General features: G+C 28.8%; 1 protein-coding gene across 1 annotated transcript; it reads right to left on the bottom strand.

Annotated features, from left to right (window-relative positions):
- Positions 1 to 1,402: 1,402 nt before the first annotated feature.
- On the bottom strand, positions 1,403 to 4,506 carry LOC107843127 (transcription factor RAX2). The gene is made up of 3 exons (XM_016687308.2): positions 4,290 to 4,506; positions 2,810 to 2,939; positions 1,403 to 2,162 (listed from the first exon to the last, which is right to left on the bottom strand). The coding sequence occupies exons 1-3, from the start codon at positions 4,423 to 4,425 to the stop codon at positions 1,493 to 1,495; spliced, it is 936 nt and encodes a 311-aa protein (XP_016542794.1). The 5' UTR covers positions 4,426 to 4,506; the 3' UTR covers positions 1,403 to 1,492.
- Between the last annotated feature and the right edge of the window lie 8,144 nt (positions 4,507 to 12,650).

The following is a 12,650-nucleotide window of genomic DNA, read 5'->3' as shown; positions in this document are numbered from 1 at the left end:
AAAATTGTTTTCAACGATATTATTATTGCTCTCCTACTAGCCTATTCTCTGTCGATGTAATACTACGTAAGTTATTTCCTTCTATATTCATAGTGTTTGTTGTTGTTAAGAGTTACTTGGTCTTTTCACTACGTACGTATTTTCTTTTAATATTGTTTGACGTGTTTTACCTGTCAAACGTTTATTGAAAATAACCTCTCTATCTTCATAAAATGAGAATAAAGTTACACAGACAACACCCTATTCAGATCTCACTCGGGAAATTTCATTGGATATACCGTTATTGTAGTATCTTAGTATTTTTGAATCAAACGTCTTAATTAGTAGGGTCTGACTAATTTAAATTTATTAGAAAAAACTCATGGTGTGAATCACAACTTCCCTTTCATTATATAACTTTTGTATTAAAATCTTCAAACAAAAAATATATATATTTGCATTTATTGCTTAGATTTTAAAAAATTCAATATAGGTGCCTTTCAATTCACTGATAAAGACAATTTATTTATTTTTTTCAAAAAAACTTTGCATAAAAATCCAAGATTTTTATACTTTGACTAATTACAATTTACAGGTTTTTCCTATAAAAAAAAGAGAAGGGTGCAAATCATGACAACACAACAAGTTAAATTTTTTTAATTAGTTAATGATAAAAACAAATAGGATGAAATAAATTAATATATAATGGCTCCTCTAGTTTCCAAGAGACTAATATATAAGACATTTATATATAAAAGATTTAAATTATATACACTGATAATAATAGAACGACGGTATATTAATATAATTTAATAAATTTTAACTGATTAAATTGTTATCGTTCAAACAATGTCTTGTTATGATTTCACTTTTGTTACTTCTTTCTTTTTGAGTTGAGGGTATATCGAAAATCGTTTTTCTATCTCTAATATAATAATAAAGTTTGTGTATCCTCCTCGCACTTCACTGTGGGACTACCTTAAGTATGTTATTTTATGTACACAATAAAAATAAAATACTGAGTGACTCATCTGACAAAGTCTTGATCGATGAAATTATGAAGTATCTATCTTGTATAGAAAAACATTATCTCAGTGAAATAGTTGAGGTGCGAAACAAATCAAAGGGCAAAAATAAAAGACACTCCGATGCACTATGACTCATTTTATGTGCGATGTCTGGAAAAGAACCAAACTATAAAGATTTATTGTACGCGACCTTATCCGGCGTATCTACAAGAGATTGTTTCCACGATTTAAATCGATGGCCGCCTTATCCATTGTTTCCACGATTTAAGTCGCTGACCTTCAGATTACGTGACAACAACTTTACTAGTTACTCGAGGCTCCATTGTAAAACAAATTCTCATATATGAAAAATGAAAAAAAGTACAATACTAACACATTAGTTTCCCAAAAAGAAATGCACAAAAAAGAAATGTTTTACTTTACCAATTGTACTATAAAAAAAGACAACTACTTTACCCAAATTGAAAAATCATATGATTTGTACATCAATAGTACATCATGACTTTTTCTTCAATCTTAATCTCATGATCAAGAAGTAAATTATTATTATTACATGTAACATGATTAGTGCTAATTAACTCCTTAATCTCCTCCAAGCTACTATAATCTAATGGATTTTGTTGCTCATCAACATAACAACCACCACCACCATTATTTCCACTGATCAAGAATTTCGAGTTACCCTGATCCTCTCCTTCTTCACCAATAACACCGTTATTATACATATAGGTATGAAAATCTAAATTCGATACGCCATAACTCTCGTCGGAAGACGTAGCAGTGGGCCCCACGAAATTATTTTCTTGGAAAGTACTAGTAGTAATGCCTGAGGTACAGCTAGTTGATGCACCATTGCTCAAGAAATTACTTATAGGGGCATTTATGTCATAGCATGGGAAAGTTGTGTTGTTGGTGTTGGTGTTATAATTTGATGAAATTAATAGAGATGAAGTTTGAAAAAGTGAAATTTGTGGGGAATAATTGTTGTAATTATAATTAGTGGGAATTTGGTGTTGATAATGATGATGATTAAGAGGCTTAATCTTGTGAGATGAAGAGACAAATCCCATTAATTTCTTCTTAAGCTTTGTGTTCCAATAATTCTTGATATCGTTATCTGTTCTTCCTGGTAACTGGGCTGCTATTATCGACCACCTGCACTTATTTTATTTTACATTAGTTTAATTTTTATGATCATAAACATAAAATTTACCACTACTAATTAACTAGATTTTAATTCTTGAAAGTAATATTCATGCATGCAAAGTACTATATTTCTAGGATCATGATGTTCACAAGCGGTGGCGGAATTAGGATTTTTATTGAGAGGGTTCAAAAGTAAATATACGAACTAGTCAAAGGAGATTCAATATCTACTATATGTGCATAAAAAATATTTTTAACCATGTAAAAATAGTATAAAAATTGTATAATTTTTCGTCGAAGGAGGTTCGGATGAAACCCCTGGAGCAAAGGTGGCTTCGCCACTGTTCACAAGTAAAGGTTGATTCAAGATTTAAACTTTATAACTTCGACTTTAAAATTTTACCATATCTCATTTAAAAACTGAGCTAGAAAATTATACTATATAATTAATAAACAGATGATAAATCTCTTGGTGAAAATTTTATCGCAACCTCATTTAGTGTATTTCAGCTTGTTCTTAGCGTTCGCCCCTACTCAGAAACTAATTCATAATTTAAAATCGATATGTTGGAATTTTTAAGATTTTTAGCAGTGAACTCATTGTACGTTGAAATTATGTGATAATAATTTAACAATTATTTAAATTTTTACTGTACCTGCTTCCAATGTTAGCATAAAGGCTGCAAATGACTCTATCTTCTTCATCTGAAAATTCTCCATGTTTAATATTAGGCCTAAGATAATTAAGCCATCTTAATCTGCAGCTTTTCCCACATCTTTTTAGCCCTAATTACAAAAAAAAAAATTCAACAAATCATAATTAACTAACAAAAATAAATAGTAATAATAATTAAAAAAAAAATAAGAAAAGACTAGCAAATCAAGTATGTATGGAGCTACAGTTCTGGTTACGAATTCAACAGAACTCAGTACTTTTCTCTAAAATCTCGAGCTCGTAAACTCAAAATCTTGAATTTACCTATCAAGATCCTCATTTTTTTTAATGAAGAAATAAAGTTCAAACCAAATTTTGTTAGTCAACTCCAATACAACAAACTAGAGTTAGCTAAAAAGAAAAAAAAATGAAACAAAACTAGAAAAAGACCAACAAATTAAGTAGAGACGGAGCTATAATTCTGCTTATAGATTCAACAGAATTCAATAACTTTGTTTCAAACATTCTCTTTGTATTAAATTCAAAACCCGTTAACTCAAAATTCCGACTCTACCTACATACCCTTTTTTTGTTAGTTAACTCTAAACTACAAACTAGAGTTAACTAACAAAAGAAAAAAAATGAAATAAAACCAGTAAAAGACCAACAAATCAAGCAAATATGAAACTATAGTACTGCCTCTATAAACTCAAAATCTCGATTCTACGTATCAAGATACTCAACTAAATTAAACATACCGGCTTTTTGTTAGTTAACACTAAACTAGACTAGTGAAAAACTAACAAATCAAGCACAGATAAAACTATAGTTCTGCTTAAATGTTCGACAGAACTCTATAAACTCAAAATCCTGACTCTACATATCAAGATACTCAACTAAATTAAACATACCAGCTTTTTGTTAGTTAACTCTAAACTACAAACTAGACTAGTAAAAGACCAACAAATCAAGCACAAATGAAACTATAGTTCTGCTTACTCTACGTATCAAGATATTCAACTAAATTAAATATACCGGCATTTTGTTAGTTAACTCGGAACTACAAACTAGACTAGTAAAAGACCAACAAATCAAGCAGAGATGAAACTATAGTTCTGCTTAAATGTTCGACAGAACTCTATAAACTCAAAATCCTGACTCTACATATCAAGATACTCAACTAAATTAAACATACCAGCTTTTTGTTAGTTAACTCTAAACTACAAACTAGACTAGTAAAAGACCAACAAATCAAGCACAAATGAAATTATAGTTCTGCTTACTCTACGTATCAAGATATTCAACTAAATTAAATATACCGGCATTTTGTTAGTTAACTCGGAACTACAAACTAGACTAGTAAAAGACCAACAAATCAAGCAGAGATGAAACTATAGTTCTGCTTACATGTTCGACAGAACTCTATAAACTCAAAATCCTGACTCTACGTATCAAGATACTCAATTAAATTAAAACATTACCAGCTTTTTGTGGAAGTGCAATCCAATTTCCACCAGTGCCAAATTTGTCAATATATTCTTTTAATTTAGCATCTTCTTCAGGTGACCATGGCCCTTTCTTCACATTTGCTTTATCACAACATGGAGCTCTTCCCATAATTATTTTCTATAAAGGATTTTGAAAAATGGACTAAGGGGGTTGGCTTAAAAGAGTGAATTTGGACATCAATATATATATATATATATATATATATATATATATATATATATATATATTGAGAGAGAGATATATCTTACACAAGTCAAAGAAGACACATTAGTTTTCAATTTTTATAAAGTTGTCCTACACTACTAGTTGAGTGATTAGACTTAATATATGGAGGCACAAGTTTCCACCATAAAATATTTTACTATACTATACTTCCTCTTTCTCAAATTACCTGTCTTATTTTTTTTTTCAAATTCCACTCATAATAAAAATTTTAGGGATCATTTGATAGGAGAGATAAGAATAACTAATTTTGAAATTATTTTAAAAGTGGAGCTTATCTCATATTTCGTTAGAACGCAACAAAATGCATGAGATTATCAAATATGAAATAACTCATCTCGGGATTAGTTATCACAGGATTGTAGTGTTTTCTTATTCCTCCTTGAGGGTTGGATAACTAACCCGGAATAGCTACTTCCAGGATAACTTATTTTCCAACCAAACGATCCCTTAGTGTACTGGGCCGCATTATTTAGGTGTTTATAGTCTTTAATAACAAGTAGTATTAAGGATAAAATAAAAAATAATTAATTTGATCATAAAATCACGATAGATAATTTGAAACGTAAAGATTATATATTTACTTGGTCTTTGTTTTTGTTTTTTTGTTTTTTTAAGTTAGAGTGAGGATCCAAAGTCTGCCTAAATAATGGTGTACAATTAAGCAATTGAATATGATTGGTCATAGCCATTTATAGGCCAAGTCATAGGCTAATTATCAATTTTTGAACCACCAATCAAGTACACAAAAATTTCAAAATAGAGTGTTTCATAATCACGTATATCATATTGTAACTCTCGATGGAGTTATGTAGGCAAGGGCGGAGCCAACCTTTAGAACGAGAGTTTACCGAACTCTTTTCAGTAAAAAATTATATTATTCATACATCACTAAAATTATATTCTCTCTCTATATATATAATAGATATCAACCCTCCGCCCCTCTCGATTAGTTTTTCTTCAAATTTTAAGCCCCTCTCATTGATATCCTGACTTCGCCTTTAATCGTAGGTTAACTTATCTGGTGGTAGAAGTGAGATCTGTCAAGTATACACTGATCTTACCCTAATCTCTGTGGAATAGAGAGATTATTTTCGATGAACGTTCAACTCAAGATAATCATTTTTCAAAATATTATTTTTAAAAAAAATAATACAAGAATAAAAAATGTACATTATCAACTCATAGAACATAAATTGACCATATTAATTAGTTGTAATACATGTGGGTGAACTTACTAAACAAAGATTTGTAGCAGAATTAAGTCAGAACTTGTCATAGATTAGACAATTGAATTAAGAAAATACAGTAAGAAATTATATTAAATTGGCATCTTATCTAAATAACAACTCATTTGTGTTTTGATTATCATATGATTTTGTTGTAATTATTATTCTATCGCTATCTATTATTTTGTTACTATACGGTGTTTCTTATACTTCTATTAAAAAGTACAACATCTTATGTTACGATATCCACCTAATACAATATTGCTTAACTCGATATGGAAGTTAATACAAATATTTGGATACCTCCTTCGATGGAAAATTATATTATTTTTACATGATTTAAAATATTTTTTATGCATATATAGTAGATGTTGAACCCCTTTTGACTAGTTCGTATATATACTTCTGAATCCCCTCAATAAAAATTCTGGCTCCGCTACTGAAATCATGTACATCATTGAAAGAAGGGAAAAGGCTCAAATATGCTACTGAACTATCAGAAATGACTCATTTATGTCATCCGTTAAAAATTGAGCTCATTCATGCCATCGCCATTATAAAACTAGTCCATCTATGCCATTACTTTTTAACGGTGGTTTTCTGAAAAAATTGTTTTGCCACGTGGCCTCTTATTAGAGGTCCACGTCTTTTTTTTTTTTTTTTTTTAGTTTTTATCAATTAAGAAGAATTCACCCACACTCAACCTATCACCTTAACTCACTTTAATATTACTCTTAATTTTGACCCTAGATTTAAACATTTATATAATCATTTAGTCTTCGAACATAAAATTTACACACTTGAATACTACGTTTAAATTAATATAGGTCAGAATAATTAATGATTTAAAATGACAAATGAATAAATTGTGATTAAAAAATAATTTGTTTTGACTCTCGAAATTCGAACATCATCGCATAATTTAGGACGAAGAGAATACCACATATATGAAGGACCACAACTTTTAATTAGGAAGAATACCTAAAAATTCCTTCTAAATTTAGATTATAAGTTGTATAATTGAATTATTGGTAGTCTTAATTATTTTGTGGACTTGACTATTTGGTAGCCTTTATACTCTTTAACATGGACGAAACGTAGAGCATAACTTATTATAATGTATAACGTGGACTCTGTCATTTTAAATTATTAATTATTCTAACCTATATTATTTTAAACGTAGTATTTAAGTGTGTAAATTTCATGTTCGAAGACTAAATGATTATATATATGTTTAGATCTAGGGTTAAAATTAAGAATAATATTAAAGTGGGTTAAGGTGATAGGTTGGGTGTGGGTGAATTCTTCTTAATGGATCAAAACTTCAAAAAAAAATAAAAAATGATATGGACCTCTAATAAGAGGCCACATGGTAAAGCAGTTTTTTTAAAACCACCGTTAAAAAGTAATGGCATAGATGGACCAATTTTATAATGGTGATGACATGAATGAACCCAACTTTTAATGGATGACATAGATGAGCCATTTCTGATAGTTTAGTGGCATATTTAAGCATTTTCCCTTAAAAGAAAGACGTCCTTTTCTCGATTATTTTGAATTATTTTTTTCTTGAGACAAAAGTGTATCAAAAATAAATATTCTATCTTCTTTTAAGTAAAATTATATTCAATATATTATTGTATATAAATAACAACTAATGTCTCTTAGTAATTATAATTATAATATAAATCCTCAAATAATGAAAAAGGACCCTAACTAGTTGTGTCTATTGACAACATAATCATTACAACTAGGTAGTTGGTATTCTAAGTACTTTGATCCTATCAAATTGGATTTTCTTTTCTCACTTATTTCAATATTCATATTGAGTCAAATTAAATTTAAATTCGTGCATTATAAAATTATTTTTTTTAAGTAACATTCTCAGTAGGGATTTTCTATTCTTAAAAACTAAATCTAAAACCTTTAATTAACAGTATATAAATCTGAACCATCATAATAGGAAAAAAAAAATTGAGTTATTTTTGACTAATTTTATGATTTTATACCATTGGAATGGATAAAATTTGTAAAAATAAATCAGTTAAAGTATGCTAATAGAGTAGAAAATCAATTAAAATAAGTCAAGTGCTACAAATATTATTTGGCTAAATTTTCTTGTACAGATAGTGATGTACATAGATAAGTAGCCATGTGCTATTTAATTGTTTCTCTTATCTCAAAAGTCATTTACATACAATTAATGTGATGTTGAATTTATCTCCAACAACATATATAAATATAGATGCGGAAAGATCAAATCGATCGATAAATTAAATTAATAAAATGCTATTAATTTATAGTTATTGAGTTATTTTAATAGTTCTATTATTTTTTATTGAATTATTAATTCGGCTTAATTTTTTCTTATTAGGTTACTGAGTAAGTCGATAATTTAATAAGAATGTACTACGTTACACTATATCCCTACTTATATTTTAATTTGAAGATTTTTGTAATTTCAAACACATTCGTATAGGATTTTGGCTGCAACTAAGATTCAATTTTTTTTCATATTAGTTGCTGTTATTTCTATTTTATGAGTATTTTCTTATCGGTTAAATTGAAAATCAAATCGTTATTGACTAAAAACTGATAAATCGAAAACTAATAAAAAATATCTTATTGATTTAGCATATTAAAAATCAAAAACCAATAAATCAAATCGATAATACACAAAATCAAACCGAACCTACCAATGCATATCCCTATACGCAAAACCTCTCACACCCCCATCCCCACCCCCCCCCCCCCCCCCCGCCACCCCCCAAAAAATGAAAAAATATATATTTACACCAATTACCCAAAAAAGAAAAAATGGCATAGTTAATTGTTTGGAAAATATATATATATATATATATATAGTATAATTAGCACTAAATATAAAATGTAATTTCTCGAATCTGAAAATCTCATCATTTAGATAAAATCACGTCGACACTAGATAAAAGAGGATATTAAATTTTCATCTTGTCATCTGTCGTTGGTAGAAGGTGGACGGTATCCTATTAATTTAATTGAGGTGCGCGAAAGCTAAACCTAACACTACAGTTATAAAGAAAAAGATATTGATTTCCCGTTTCATCTTTTTTTTTTTAAACCCAAAAAGAAATTGGTGCAATTATTGTAAATAAATGAGCCAAGAATCAGTCAAAATTGAACCAAGAAAAGTCACAATCATCCACATTAGAAGATTTATTTTGTACAACAAATCATGTGAATATATAGTAGCAGCATAGTACAAAAACCTTGATTCTATAATATGAAATTAACAAAAATTAACAACATTTATTAATTAATCTTCTATAATTAATGTACTATAGGAAAGGGACTGATCAAACATAAAAAATAATGCATAAAATTTCTTCGGAGAAGATATTGTATCACGGATTTTCGTGAGCTTGAAAAGTTTGTTGTTTAGACAAAGTCATGTCGACCCCAAATATAAAACTATAAGCGATTTGAATTTAGGGTTAATAGCACTTTTAATTTTGTCCATCAATTATTGATAAATTTTAATTTTAATCCTTCTATATAACACTTAACTAAGCATATTCAACTATCGATTAACTAACATGGTACTTTTTTTCAAAAGTGCTACCTATAATTAACATACAGTAGAAAAGAAACTGATCAAACGTCAACAGAACAATGATACAAAGTCATGTCGACACTAAATATGAAACTATAGGCTATTTGAATTAAGGATTAATAACACTTTTATTTCATTAATTATTGATAAATTATAATTCTAGTCCTTCTATATAACACTTAGTTAAGCATATTTAACTCTCAATTAACTAAGATGATACTTTTGATCAAAAGTGTTTACCTATAATTAACATATAGTAGAAAAGGAACTGATCAAACGTCAACAGAATAACGATATAAAAAGTATTTTCTTAATGTATATATTATATATATTGTTCAATTTGACATAACTAAGTTAAAATTATTATTTCAAGTTTCTGAACAGTTCATCATTTAGAAAAAGTCATATCAACACTAAATATGAAATAATTAACTATATGAAATTTGAATCAATGTTTCATTTTCCACCCTCTCCACTATGGTGTGTAAGTGTAGAAAAGTTGATGACTTTAATTAATTTGATAGTCAAAGACATCAAATAAAAAGTAAAACAAATACAAGTGAAAGTTTAAAATCATTTAATTTGATAAGTCTAATTTAATTACTTTATTGAAATGTGTTATCATGTAGCTATCAATCAATTTATATATGATAATATTATAAATCCCAAGGTTCTATATAAATACAATACGTTTACTATAGTATTACAATGATGTTTTTTTTTTTTTTAATTTAACTTCTTAAGAGTTATTAGAATAAGTTTAATTAAAATGTCATGCTCTATTCAAGAAAATATAAAGAGATGAAATTAGGAGGAAATGTTCTATAATAAGGACATTAAAGGTGTGTTTAGTGCCTAATTAAATAAGTTGTATTTCAAGAATCCATTGCTAACCAAATAAACAAAATTAGTCAAACGTCAACGAAAAAGTTGTCGTAAAATTTGCAAGTAAGAAAACATATTTAATTTCACCGGATGTCAAAATTGCGCATTCAGAATTTTAATTTGTGGGTTGTTTGACGTTGAATGTTTTTGGCAATGCACTCGAGAAATTACAGGTTTGAATTTAACGTTCCGTGAAATTTTAGTAATTTTTCACATATTTTTTAAATACTTATCACTACGTGAAACATATACGAAGTTTTACACATTGAACTTATTGTAATTTTTAGTTATAATTTAACTTCTGTTTTACTCTAATCTTTAATCCTTATCATGAATTCTCGATATGAATTTTTGACTTTTTCTTTTTAATATTTATAGTTTTCTTAATTTTAAGATAACTAAGTAATGTTATCATGTGCTAAAATTTTAAGCAAAAAATAAATAAAATTGCCAAGACTTTGCATGAAAAATAAAAATTAATTAAGAGCCAATGATATTGACTTAGAGGAGACTAATAAGGAGATGATTGTCATTATGGGACCATTGGATTTGAATTATACAACACTTGAAGATTATATTAAAATAAAATAATGTCAATGATTATTTTTCGAATACACAAAACAATAGAATATGCATGGTGGCCAATATATATATATTTAAAAAAAGATATTATCACTTTTAGTCCCTCAAATATCGATAAATCTAATTTTGATCCTTGTGATTTCTGATTAAGCATATTTTATCTTCAATTAATAGATACGTACACTTTTAATCCCTCGTATTGTATATGAATCTTCACATATTTAGCGAATTATTAAGTTTTGAACCATTCAACGTATACATCGCTAAGATATCAACTAGTTATCTTGTGTACACTTTTAAATCCACGTTAATGAAAAATTTGAGTCCGTCACTGTACACATATCTTACCACTGGAAGTAATGGAGGTAGAGAGATTATTTTCGAAACTCTCGGCTCAATTGCACATCCAAATATAAAAAAGAAAGAAAACGTGAAAATGCATCTATATAATATAAGTAATAAAAATATAGCTTAATTTTTGTACTGCTAATATTTTCTTCTTAGCTGTTGTTACTATTATTGGACCATAATGAAAAAGCTTCATAAACATAGATTGATTTAGTTATTTTTTAATTAATCAAACTTTTCGTGTGATAAAGATAGACTAATATAAATTAGTGAATAATTAATCGGTGGAGGAGGTCAAAATCTCTTGATTTGTTTTGTCTTTTTATTTTCAAATAACTTTGTTAACATTTCGTGTGAAATTTGAATAAATACATTTGGGTCTAATTAAGAAAGAATAATGCAACCCAAAGAGACGCAACCTTTCGAGGCAGTGTTTGATAATGGAAAGGGTACCTGCGGACATATCTGGGCATCTGTAAATGCAGATGCCAACGCATGTCAGACTAAACTTTCTGCTTTTGGAGAAAGTGTGACATGCGGACGCAGGTCGCCATCTGCGGGCGAAGATGGAACTGCTGGTAGCCCGAAGGTCCAAAACAGTGCGTCTTTTTAAGAACCATTGCTTCTTTTTTAAAGCACCGCCTTTTGGCTATAAATACATAATCTTTTTCCTCAGGTATATATACGAAATTTTGAAATAAAAACACTCTTCTTCTTTGAAAAACTCAAGTATGATTTGCTATTGTTGAGTGTGTTTATAATTCGACAGAGTTTGAGGTACCGCTATTCCGTCAAAGTGATTCATTTTACCCTGAGAGGGTATATTTTATAACATCGAATACTTGAGGGGAATAGTTTTCTTAAGGACTCACCGTGAATTCGGTGCACTTGAATCTTTCAATCTTCATCTCGTTCTAAACGTTTGACTTTGTTATTTTCCAGAAAATAATTTGAACTTCATTTCTGATTGTTCATAAGTTGGGTTGAACTTGTTAAAGTTCAAAGTTGTGAATACAGAATCACATCTTCATTTGATTGTTCATACTTTAGTTTGAACATGTGTTTAAAGTTCTTGTTGTAAAATGCAGATTTTATTAAACTCGAAAAACAACAGTTACTAGCTGATATATAAAGATAGGCGTACACCACAACATCGAAACTTTGAAAAAGACTCCTACGTACTTTTAGTTGAGGCTTTGTGGTATAATTCTTTGTCGAAGAGGTATTTATTGACCAACGATTTTTCGATGTAACTGACAAGCAACGGGATATGGAATGAAGTTTAATTCATCGCGACAGGAATTCACCACGTCTAAGAAAGTGGATTAACTTGACTTGATCCTTTTTTGTTCTATCTAACTCGGTGATCAGTGCTTCCAATCTTATGAGAACATATTCGAATACACGTACTGCTCATACTGATACTAGAAGCCTGAAGAAGGCCCGGAAGAGTATGAGCCTCACATTCTATCCGC

Source organism: Capsicum annuum, chromosome 9 (assembly GCF_002878395.1).
Source record: "Capsicum annuum cultivar UCD-10X-F1 chromosome 9, UCD10Xv1.1, whole genome shotgun sequence".
Taxonomy (NCBI): domain Eukaryota; kingdom Viridiplantae; phylum Streptophyta; class Magnoliopsida; order Solanales; family Solanaceae; genus Capsicum; species Capsicum annuum.
The sequence above is the reverse complement of the archived record's forward strand: the minus strand, read 5'-3'. Positions and strand labels throughout refer to the sequence as shown.

Bases quoted from the DNA above. Each gene is read 5' to 3' on its own strand.
- LOC107843127 (XM_016687308.2), bottom strand. From the start codon at position 4,425: ATGGGAAGAGCTCCATGTTGTGATAAAGCAAATGTGAAGAAAGGGCCA. The intron at 2,940-4,289 runs GTAATGTTTTAA...TTTTGTAATTAG, and splicing joins TGCACTTCCACAAAAAGCTG to GGCTAAAAAGATGTGGGAAA. The intron at 2,163-2,809 runs GTACAGTAAAAA...AAATAAGTGCAG, and splicing joins TATGCTAACATTGGAAGCAG to GTGGTCGATAATAGCAGCCC.